We start from the raw sequence: 10,895 nt of genomic DNA, 5'->3' as shown, positions 1-10,895 counted from the left end.
CTGAGCTCCATCCCAAGGCCTGACACAGCTCCAGCCCTTCCTGGGCTCCTGTCCCTGTCCCAGAGCAGAGCTCAGCCCCTGCCCCTCTGCCTCCCCTCGGGAGGAGCTGCAGCCCCTGAGGAGCCTCCCCTCAGTCTCCTCTGCTCCAGCTGAACGAGCCAAGTGCCCTCAGCTGCTCCTCAGACCCTTCCCCAGCTCCGTGTCCCTCCTTTGGACAGTGTCCAACAGCTTTGGATCCTTCTGATCTTGTGGTGCCCAAAGTGCCCCCAGCACTGGAGGTGAGGCTGCCCCAGTGCAGAGCAGAGTGGGACAATCCCCTCCTTCAGCCAGCTTTGACCACCCTGGCTCCTTGTCTCATCCTGCCCCCAGACAGCTCTTCCAGAAGTCAGAGGGGTCTCCAAGTTACCATTGTGGCCTTTGGAGACTCAGAGCTAGGGAGGAACAAGGGCCACTGGGGTTTGAGGAAGGGGAAGAGCCTGGGGCAGGGCAGCCCAGGACCTGGGCCAGCAGAGCCTCTTTCGGGCTGTCACCCAGGATTTCTCTTTATAAACACCTCTCCCTGGGTCAGAGAGAGATTTGCTCCCCCTGTCTATGGGAGTGACTGGCAGATGAGAGGATGGGGTGCAGTCAGAGAAACAAAAATGGGCTTTGGTAGAAGTCAGTGTCCACAGCTTTAATGCACAGCTCTCCTGAGTAAGACCACATAGATCAATAAATAGAGTTAATAACAATAATTAGAGCAGCCCCAACAAACCCAGCTGTCACCAGTTTGGCTTCAGTGTTCTCCGCTGTGCCCTTGTCAGCAAGGGGTGCTGGTGCTTGACTAACACAGAGGACACAGAAGCAGCACCGTGTCCCTCCCCTCCTCGTGGGGATCTGCTGGAGGAAATCTCCAGCACCCTGAACACCAGTCTGGGCAGAGCCTTCCAAGGCACCTGTGGGTTCCCACCTTGCTTCATGCCCAGCATCACGAGGCCTCAGCTGCTCCCTGTCCCCTCCACTGCCACGCTGCCCCTGCCTGAGGAACAGGAGGAACACAACCGAGATGTTCCCTGTGTGATCATCGCACACCCTGTGGCCCAGGGAGTTCTGAGGGCACCCAGCTCTAGCACTGCTTGTGGGGTTCCTCCAGGGTGACATAGGGCACCACAACAGGCCACGAGTCGCTGGGCCAGTATTCCAGCTTTGGCTTGAATGAGGGCATCTCGTAGCTGACGTCGAAGTAAATGACCAGCGGGCAGCAGTACAGCAAGGACAAGGCTATCAGCACGTGCCTGCCAAGGAAACCAAAAACCTGGGTTGGACAGAGGCATCTTTGCCTGCTGGCATGGTCACCCTGAGGCTGCAGCCCCCAAAGGTCCCACGAGGGCTGCAGGGAGTGTGGGTCCTGCAGGGTTTGTGCCTACAGGGAAATCCTGGCAGAGCTCTGTGAGCTGGGCTGGGGACAATTCCTGGTGCAGAGGGGCTGGGGTGACATAGGGGCCTCCTTCCAACCGTTCCCCGTTTCCTGGCTGCGTTGTCTGTCCCAGGCATCCCAGTGCTTTGTGAGGATGGATCTGAGTGTGCAGCACTTGCAGCCCCACCTGGGCAGGCACTGAAACGTCAGGTCCAAACAAAGCCCTGCCTTTCAGTTTGGCTGCTAAGGTAACCCCAAGGACACTGCAGTTCACACAGCACCCCGGGAGCACCCACAGCCTGTTGGGGTCCTGGAGGGACAGCTGCCCACCTGGAGGGACTTCTGGAACCATTTCACTTGCAAAATAGTGCTTGGCTGGTGTGGAGGAGGTAGGGGACATTAAACAGTGGTTAGGGCTGAATCCTTGGGCTGAGTGAGGGGAAGTACCCACAGTGACAGGAGAGGGGGAGAGGGTGGGGAAATAATGCAGCTGAGTGTTTCATCTCAGCTGCTGTTTCTCTGCTGTGGACCTTTCAATCCAAGAAATGTTTGGGCTGGGGTTCCTGGGGCCCTTACCAGAAGCTGTGGAAGTAGGGGAAGTTGATGGCCTGCCAGAGCCAGCAGAGCCACCGGTCACTGATCCAGCTGGTGATGGCCAGTGCCCACCACATCACCATGACCGCGGCCATCCGGTGAACCCGTTTGTCATTGCACCTGGAGGACACAGCGAGGGACAGGCAGCAGAGTAATCGTGTTGGAAGGAAAGGGAGTTTTAAAGGGGGCTGGTTCCTGCCTGCACATGCAGCAGTGCAAACCCCAGCAGGCTCCTTCTGGGGACCATTCCTCAGGATTCCGTAGGAACTAAGTGTGGCTCTGGGGAGGGGATTTCTGACTTTCTGGGTGTGAGGATGATGCTGGGAGATGCCAAAGCACTCCTCTCTTTCTCTCAAGACCCTGGTGGGATCTCCCACCCCCCACACTAGCTCCCAAGTGCCCCACAAAGGGGAAGGAGCTGCAGAGATGGCAGCTGAGGGGGAGAATCACAGACTCATAGAACTGTAAAGGCTGGAAAAGACCTGTAAGGTCATCATGTCCAACTGTTAACCCAGAACCACCACCACCACGTTCAGCACAAAACCCTGTCCTCAAATGCCACCTCCACAGGGTTTTTGAAAACTTCCAGGGATGATGACTCCACCACTGTCCCCTGGGTTGTCCCCATTCTGTGCGGCCACCTGGGCCAGGTGCCCTTCTTGTACCCCACTGCACACAGTCCTGCCTGGGTCTCTGCCTGGCCCCTCCCCAGTACATGTGGCTGGTGAAGACCTGGGCTCAATTCACTGTTGAGGGCAGAGTCACTGCCTGCAGGTCAGCCCTGAGCCCCCTCCTTACTTCTTGAGCTCCTTCCAGGTCAGGTACAGCAGGTGGAAGGCGATGCAGTTGAGCGCGTAGGCATTGAGGGTCGGCTTGACAAAAGACATCAAGGTGCTGATCACGGTGGTGATACCAGTCAGCCAGAAGAAATGTCTCCTGAGGGGAATTGGGAGTGGGTGTCAGTGTCCCCAGGGCCCACAGGAGGGGAGGGTAAGGATGGGAAAGGTCCTGCTCCTGCCCTGAGAGGGGAAAAGCTTCTCTATCATCCCTTGTCTGTTTGCACGTGGCTGACCTCAGTGTCTGTGGGGTCCTGGCAGGAAGGCTGAGGTGGCAGCCCCCAGTGGGTCTGTGCACAGCCCAGGAGGCAGCTCCTGCACTTCCACGGTGGTGTCAGGGATGGGGCAAACGCAGGGAGCTCTGCACAGCGAAGGGCTGCCAGGCAGGACTGTGCAAACACGGATTTGGGCTCCCTGAGCAACAATAGAGCTCAGAGGGGCCTTTCACATGCAAATCCCTTCCCAAGTCCCTTCCCTCTCTCCCAGCCGCGTCTCCACGGTGAACTCCCGGTGACCTCCTGTTCGGCATGGGAAGAGCAGACTTGGAGCAGGTCTTTGCAAGGAACTGGGCTGGCTCAGAGGGCTCCAGCCAGGAGGGGACATCCTCTGAGTAAAGCTGTACTGGGTTCCCGTTTCTGCTGCCCATGCCCTCCCAGTGGCCCCATCCTTTCTGCTGGGCTCCTCCAGCCCAGCCAGCCCTCCTTGAAATGAGGGGTGTAACCATCTCGTCCTACGGGAAACCCCCTCAGCCTTGAGGGAAAGCTCTCCGTGGATGATAGAGGATGCTGGAACAGATTGACAGTGTGAGTAATTGAATGTTAATGTTCAGGAACGTTTCATTTCCTAATTAATTTTGAAATTCTCCATGCAAAGTTTGCTCTGCAGCGACACAAACACAAACAGCTCCAGCTGAGAGGAGCCCGGCGCAGGAGGGTTTTGACTTTTCCTCTGTCAGCACCAAAAGAAGGAGGGCCTGGTCCTAAAGCCCTTCAACGACCTCAGAGCTGACCCCTTGCAGGGGAACTGGGGGGTCTATGGGTCACTACACCTCAGTGACAGCATCCCATCCCTCCCCTCAGAGTCTGCACCGTGTCCCTCTGTGTCGTACCTGGTCTTGATGCACTTGGGGAAGTAAGCCTGTGGGTACCAGAAGGAATAAGCCACAGCCAGCGTCCAGAGGATGGAGAGCTCATCCAAGAGCTGTCCCACGTAGCTCAGGGTCATGTGGAAGTACATGGAGAAGGCACCTGCAAGGAGCAAGGGCATCTTGAGATGACAAAGCTCCATCCTCCCACAAGCCCTGGGGGAGCCGTTCCTGAAGACACACCATTCCTGAAGAGCAGGGCATGGATTTTGGTGTTCAAAGGGGCTGGACTGAGTCAGTCCTGGCACACCATGGGTAATTACAGGGCTGGAAGCTGCATGTCCACAGCTGGGCTGCAGGCTTCAAACAGACCTGGCTCCTTGGTTGCCCACCCGAGTTTTCCCTGTGCTTTGGCCACTGACACCCTCCAAAGGTCTCGTGTTGGGTAGTCTGGCAACCTGTCTGGTCTTCCCACAACACCGGCACCCACCTACGAGGAGCAGCAGCCCCGAGACAAAGTAGAGGGGCACAGCTTTCTTCTGGCAGTACTCCCGGTTCAGGTACAGCAGCGCAGGGGACAGCACAAAGAAGCTCACATTGCTGATCTGAAAAACAAGAGGCACACTCAGCTCCTGGCCAGTCCCCATCCCACCATGTGCCTCAGTATCTCCGTGTGTGAGGAGGATCCTGATCTCCAGCAGAGAGCCTCGTGTGGAAGGAGGGGTTGCTCTCAGCACAGGGAGAGGACAGAGCTGTGTCTCCAGAAGCCAGGCTGGGACTGCCACTTGCTGTGGCAGCAAGTGGCTGCAGACATCTCTGCCCTCCCTCTGGGGCCAGCACGCCCAGGGTGAGCTGCTGTGTCCCTTTTGGGCAATGCTGGTTTGTCTTCAGCTGCCCAGTGTCTCCAAGCAACTCCTCTGCTTGCAGCCATCTCCTTCTCATGTCAACCCAGACCCTCCAGGAGCTGCCTGGGTGGCCCCTGACCCTTCCAGCCAGCAGTGATTCCCCTGTGAGGGGTTGGAAGGGTGTGAGGAGCTCGACCAGCACAGTAAGCCACGGTCAGCAAAACATCCTGAGCTGGGAGTGGGTGTGGTGGAGAGCAGCAGGATGAGCAGGACATCAGTAGGAGGGAACAGGTGGGACTGAGGTGACATCCTGTGGTGTCAGGTGTGAATCCACCTGGCCTGGGGAGGGAGGTGTTCTGGACACTGGTAATTACATGAGGTCATCAACCTCCTCTAAACACACCTGGCAAATGAACACAGAGGAATTACTCTGCTCTGGTTTCCAACTCTGCAAAATTCCTCCTTTGATGGACTTTGATTAGTCTGGGGAGGAGGGATGGTGCTGGAGCAGGGGATGGTGCTGGAGCAGGGCATGGTGTTGGAGCAGGACATGGTGCTAGGGAGCAGGGGATGATGCTGGGGCTCAGACTCTTGCTGGACTGGCTGAAGGTGCTGGTGCTTCAGAGAGAGGAGATGCTGATGGGCAAGATGTGGGAGCTGGGGAGGAGCAGCGAGTGCCCAAAGCCTGGACCTGTCTGCTGGGCCAGGCCTGCTCCACCCTGCAGCACGGGGGAGGGAAATCTGAACCAATATAATTACCCTCTGTGGGTTCCTACCCTTCCTTTTTCTCCTGACTTTGCAAGCTCAGGGAAGGGATATCACTGGGAAGCATGGCCTCCCCAGGGAAAATGGTTTTTGCTTATGAAATGTTGGGATTGTGGTGCTGCATTTACCTGCCAGACAGCTCTTTGGGGCTCTGGAGCCATCTGCTGAAGCGCCATTTGGCAAAGCACCAGGGTGACTTTTATCTCAGTCTAATAATCCTTTTCCTTTCATCTTCCAGCTCCATGCTGACCCAGACCCCATGCCTGGAATTTTGCATCCACAGCTGGAGTCTCCCCCGCCTCAGCAGCACCAGGTAAATTGCAAAATCGGTGCTGGCTTGTGGTGTCCCCTGGGATCTCAGTTTATGGTAACAGGGCTGCAAATCACTGGGATGTTGTCATCTCTCTGGAACACACCCTCTCCTATTCCAGGGGGAAACACAATTCACGCCTAATGTGAGATCTCTATTCCCTTAAACACCGGAGATTCATCTTGATTTTCCCTGAGGCTTCCATGAGACAAGTTGATGCTCCCATTAGCAGCAGTTCTCAGGCCGAATGTATCGGTTTTCCACAGGTGCTTAGAGCCAAATCCAGGTCAATTCCCACTCCAGCCATGAAAAGAGAAGTGCTGCTCCCACTTGCACTCTCGAGGTCAAATTGTTCAGAAACGACTGAGAAATCAAACCATGTGTTCAAGCAACAACCGTGCTTCAAACATTTCTTTTCCCCTGAAATGATTAAGGAGGCTTTTGGAAGGTAAGCAGGGATAGCAAGGAGAGGGAGAACGCTTGGAGAAAAGGCAGGAGAGTGCGAGTGCCAGCATGCATTCAGTGAGGAGACAGGGAGAGGAGAGCTCTGGATCCCTGAGCACCGGGCATTGCAACAGTGCCATTAATTACATGATAGCTGTGTTATCACTTCATTAATTCGGGAACGGGATGTGCAAGATCAGATAGCAGAGAGGAGGGATAACCAGGGGAACCGTGCCAATAGGGTCAGGAAGATAAACGGGATTCCTTGCAGAGCAGCCAAGCTGGGAGCTTAGGGGACAGCTCCCACCCCTGTGGGGGACACGGGGTTTTCATCACTCGTTGGCTCCAGAACTGATTTGTAAACGCCGACTTTCTGTCTTCCCTCTAGGATGTGGCAAGCTCCGTCTCAGACGTGGTTAGGAGGGTTTTGCTCCCAGGACACCCATTAGAAGTTTTTCTGGAGTTTCTGCTCAGTCTGGGACCCACTAGCACAGCTTCTATTTCAATCTCTCTGGTGACACTGGCCAGGAGCCACCGGCTCCCCCTGCCCGGGATGTCGGGGAGATAAGGGAGTGGTGATGGAGCCAAGGTGTGACAGGACCAGTGAGAGTCCCCCTGCTGAGCTCCCAGCCTGTCCCACTCCCCGGTAAGTGTGAGTTATTGCTCTAGATGCCTCAGCTGAACACAACTGTTTGCTTCTCTTCCTAAGACCCCCAACTTCTGCAACTCCAGCCTGAGCTGGAACCTTCACCTGTTACAGGTGGAATCAACCTCTGCTATGGATTGAGGCAGGAGGTGCTGGTTTGAGCACAGCTGCAGTGCCATGGCAGTAGAGGCCGCTCCTCACTCCAGCCAGGCATTTTCTGCAGTGGAAGGAGATTCCTGCAGGACTCGTGGCTGGGAGTTTGTTCTCACTCACAGTGAACCAGCTTTAGCTGAGAGAGGAGCCCACAGGGCCAGAGTCAGAGGTGAACACCTCTGAGGCTCTCCAGACCTGTGCAGCAAGTTCCTAAAGCCAGACCTGTGTTGCAGGGGATGAGGCTGCTGAGCACAACTTTCTGGGCAGGCAAGAGAGCCATGGAATAAGTGAGAATGTGAGAGGGCCAGGACACCCCCCACAGCCCTGCCACTGCCACTGAGCCCTTCTCTGGCAGATCTGCACCCTTTATTTCACCACTCAATGGAGCATCTGGGAGCTCTGGGTGTGAGCAGCATCAGAGCTGCTGCAAAGAGACCCTGCATTACCAGCATCCTGGATCAGTCATTTCAGCAAAGAGACGAGGGTAGAAAGGCAAGTCCCTGACTGATGACCCTCCTGGAGCACAATCCTGCTCTCCCCCGAGCAGCCAGAAGACAATAAATTTTTGGGTCACTGAGTCACTATAAATAGAGCTTTGTTGCTGAACTGCATCCTGCCATGAGCCACCATGTATTACTAGGTACTTAAAGGTACTGTTTACATTCTTTTCTCATACCCTTGGTGCTTATTTCTAATAAAAAGCATGGAAGCCAAGCAGGCCTTAGAGAGTGTGGCTGGCACAGAGCAATCCCCAGCAGCGCATTTGCTGCTGCTGGCACAAAACAGCTCTGCTCCAGCCCCGGGCAGGGCTGGGAGGAAGACATTGAAGAGGATGCTCTGTGAGGAAACCCTGCTGATTTAGTGATCCAGGAGGCTTGGGTAGGAGCTGGCTGGGTTCCCAGCTAGCCTAAAACTCTGGAAAATTGACACCAAGGTAAATATTGGTATAATTAATTCAGGGCAGTGACGCTTGCTGCAGAGAGGCAGCAACATGAATATAGGGAACAAATGAATGGGGAGAAGAAGAGAAGATGCAGGTTTTTAAGATCACACCTGGGATCTGAGCCCCAGCTGGATCTGCAGGATGCAGCCAGCAGGGAGAGCAACAGATGTCAGATTTCTGGTCAGTTTTCTGTAATCCCCCTTTAGGGCACATCACAAGGAATCTGAGCCTGGGGGAGATCCCAGAGCAGGAAGGGGGGATTGCTGTGCTGCTGCAGGGGGTGAGACCCAGGCAGTGCTGGTTGAAGGAGGGCCCCAGGCAGTGCCAGCCAGGCTGTGCTCCTGAGGAAGGGGTGATCCCCTGTCAGTGACATTCCTGCTCACTTTTGGTGACAAGGTCTGGCCCTGAGCACAGCACGGCCTTGGGGCTGTTGTGAGGTGCTCAGATAACGGCAGATTTTAGGAGGGTTTGCTCCTCTGTCCTTGTCTGGACAGGAGGTCACCAGCCAGCCTAAGGCAGGCAGCTGACATGGCAGAGTTAGATTCCTGCTGCTCAGGAATCACATGCTAAGACAGAATTGTTTCCCTCCCTTCCTGCACAGGCACTCTGCTGATCTCCTGAGCCTGGCAAAAAGGACATCAGTGCAGGGAGCATAAAAAGCTCTTTCTCTGCTGAGGAAGAGGTGCCCAGTGTCATATGGAGGAGAACAAGGGCAAGTCCAATGGCTGGAAAAAAATCCCGCAGGGTTTACTCGCCCATATCCCTCTGTCCCTCAGTATCACACTCGTTTTTATCTGCATTGAGACATGCATTGGAGAGATTTTCCTCGCTGTGCCTGAGTCTCACACAATGAGAATTCATCCCAACAAGCCCAGTGGTGTGGTATGGAAACCTGGGAGATGGCTGTGGCAAATGGGGACCTCCCTCTAGGACTGGGCACCTGGGTGAGATTTGCAGGAGTAGCCACAGAATTTAGAAACCTGTGCCACAAAATGACCCAGGCAGCTGAGAGTTAAAGTTTTATGCGAATTAAAGGGTCTGCAAGAATTAGTCATGCATCTGGCCACACCAGCTGGTGTCCAGCAGAGGAGTCAGACACTGAAGTGCTTTTGAAGAGCTCCTGAGATAGTTGTTGGTGTGATAAGGATTCTGAGCCACTTTGTCAGTCTGGCTGTAAATGGTATCTCAGCTCCAAAGACATGTTTAAAAATGCTGCCTTACGTATCAAACTAGGACATGAGGCAAATTTATCTCCTGGAAGGAATTCAGACCAAAACCAAAACCTTCACTTTCAGGCTTCGTTTCTTGGTGGAAATCAGCCCCTCTCCAGTGTTTGCAGTGACTCTCTCAAACACAGAGACTTGGGGCACTTCCAGCTGCATTTAGAATGGTTTGGGCTGGAAGGGACCTTAAAGATCATCTCACACCCCTTGCCATGTGCAGGGATACGTTCCACTCAAGCAGGTTGCTCCAAGCCCTAGGAGCTGAGGTGCTGATGTGAGTATTGAGTGATTTGTGTATCTCCCTGCTCTGCAGCTCTGAGTCCATGCAGCAGCAGCAGCGAACAGCAAACAGCACAAAACACCCAGCTGGGTGCCGCAGGGAAGCAGGATTAGGTCTGGACTGTCAGATCTTTCTCTGTTGAGTGCCTCAAAGAGCGGTGACTACACACAGCCCCCTCCTCTGAGACCCTGGCTGGGCCATTAGAGCCTGCAGGACTCGGGCTGGAGAATTATCGTTATTACAGGTAATTTATTAAAACCAGGAAATGCCTTAAAAAAAAGAGGAAGAGCCATTTCCATGAGAACAAGATCTTCTAGTGTTAGACAGTAATTGCCAAAAGTTGTAAACAAGGCCTGTGGAAGGCTGTAAATCCACATGCCTCACACCCCTGGGAGCCTTTAATTGCTCTGAGGGAGCAGGATGTGCTTGGAGAGGCCGCTTATCTCCCAGCCCTCTGCAGGCAGGCATGGATGCTCCAGCCATGCTGCAGCCAAGGCACTGGCACTGGGTGAAAAAGGATCACAGGAGGTGAAGCTGGCTCACGCACCAGCTTCCCTCTGTGCCGAGTTCCGTATTCCCAACCCGCCTGACACGGTTCATGGAAGTGCTGCCTCTCGTTTTGCCACTCCTGTACATTTCGCTGGAATATATGAGCCCTGTGTGGGACTTACCCTGGCTGGCAGTAGAGCTGCAGGACTGGTATAACAGGAACTCACAGATCTGGGCTGTGAAGGAGCTCTGCCAGAGTTTTCTCACTGGGAATCAACCCCAAACACACACACACCAGAAGAACCCCCTGACCCCAGCACGTTCTGGGGAGCCACCGTTGCAAGCAACAGAAGTCCCGTGATTTACCTGAAGCTCAGAAAACGTTCCCCATACCAGCACCCTCCAGCACCAGGGAGTTCAAAGGAGCGAGGAGGAGGAAAGAAAACAGGGATGTCCCGTCCTGTCTGGATCCCAAAAGCAGCTCCTGGGTGCCTGGAGCCGGCCCCAGCCACCCTCAGCACTCACGGTGTTGTAGTACTCGGCAATCACCGCCGAGCGCACGAAGTTGCTCTCACACCAATCCACCTCGGCACTCTGGTAGGAAAATATGCTCGGCATCGTCAGGCACCTCGGGAAAAAGGGGAGGAGAAGGTTAGTGGTGGGCACAGGGGAGGAGAGGGCTGCACACCCAAAGGGGACCCTGATCCTCACACGTGCGGCACCAGCCAGCCCAGCGCAGCGCCTTACCCGGCTACCAAGGACTCATCCTCTTCCCAACACACATCCTACTGCGCAATATTTCCTCTCTCCCCTCGATGCAGGAGTTTCAAATCGCCCCAGAAAACGCTCTTGGACTCTGATGATGGTCACCAATCCATGGCATTAAC

The 10,895-nt window shown here is 54.8% G+C and overlaps 1 protein-coding gene across 1 annotated transcript; it reads right to left on the bottom strand.

Annotated features, from left to right (window-relative positions):
• Nucleotides 1–669: 669 nt before the first annotated feature.
• Nucleotides 670–10,626, bottom strand: ACER1 (alkaline ceramidase 1). The gene is made up of 6 exons (XM_066205395.1): nucleotides 10,534–10,626; nucleotides 4,401–4,515; nucleotides 3,935–4,073; nucleotides 2,789–2,926; nucleotides 1,973–2,110; nucleotides 670–1,274 (listed from the first exon to the last, which is right to left on the bottom strand). The coding sequence occupies exons 1-6, from the start codon at nucleotides 10,624–10,626 to the stop codon at nucleotides 1,106–1,108; spliced, it is 792 nt and encodes a 263-aa protein (XP_066061492.1). The 3' UTR covers nucleotides 670–1,105.
• Between the last annotated feature and the right edge of the window lie 269 nt (nucleotides 10,627–10,895).

Source organism: Chamaea fasciata, unplaced genomic scaffold (genome assembly GCF_029207755.1).
Source record: "Chamaea fasciata isolate MVZ Bird 193981 ecotype frontalis unplaced genomic scaffold, bChaFas1.0.hap1 SCAF_28, whole genome shotgun sequence".
Taxonomy (NCBI): domain Eukaryota; kingdom Metazoa; phylum Chordata; class Aves; order Passeriformes; family Sylviidae; genus Chamaea; species Chamaea fasciata.
This window is presented reverse-complemented; position numbering and strand designations above follow the sequence as displayed.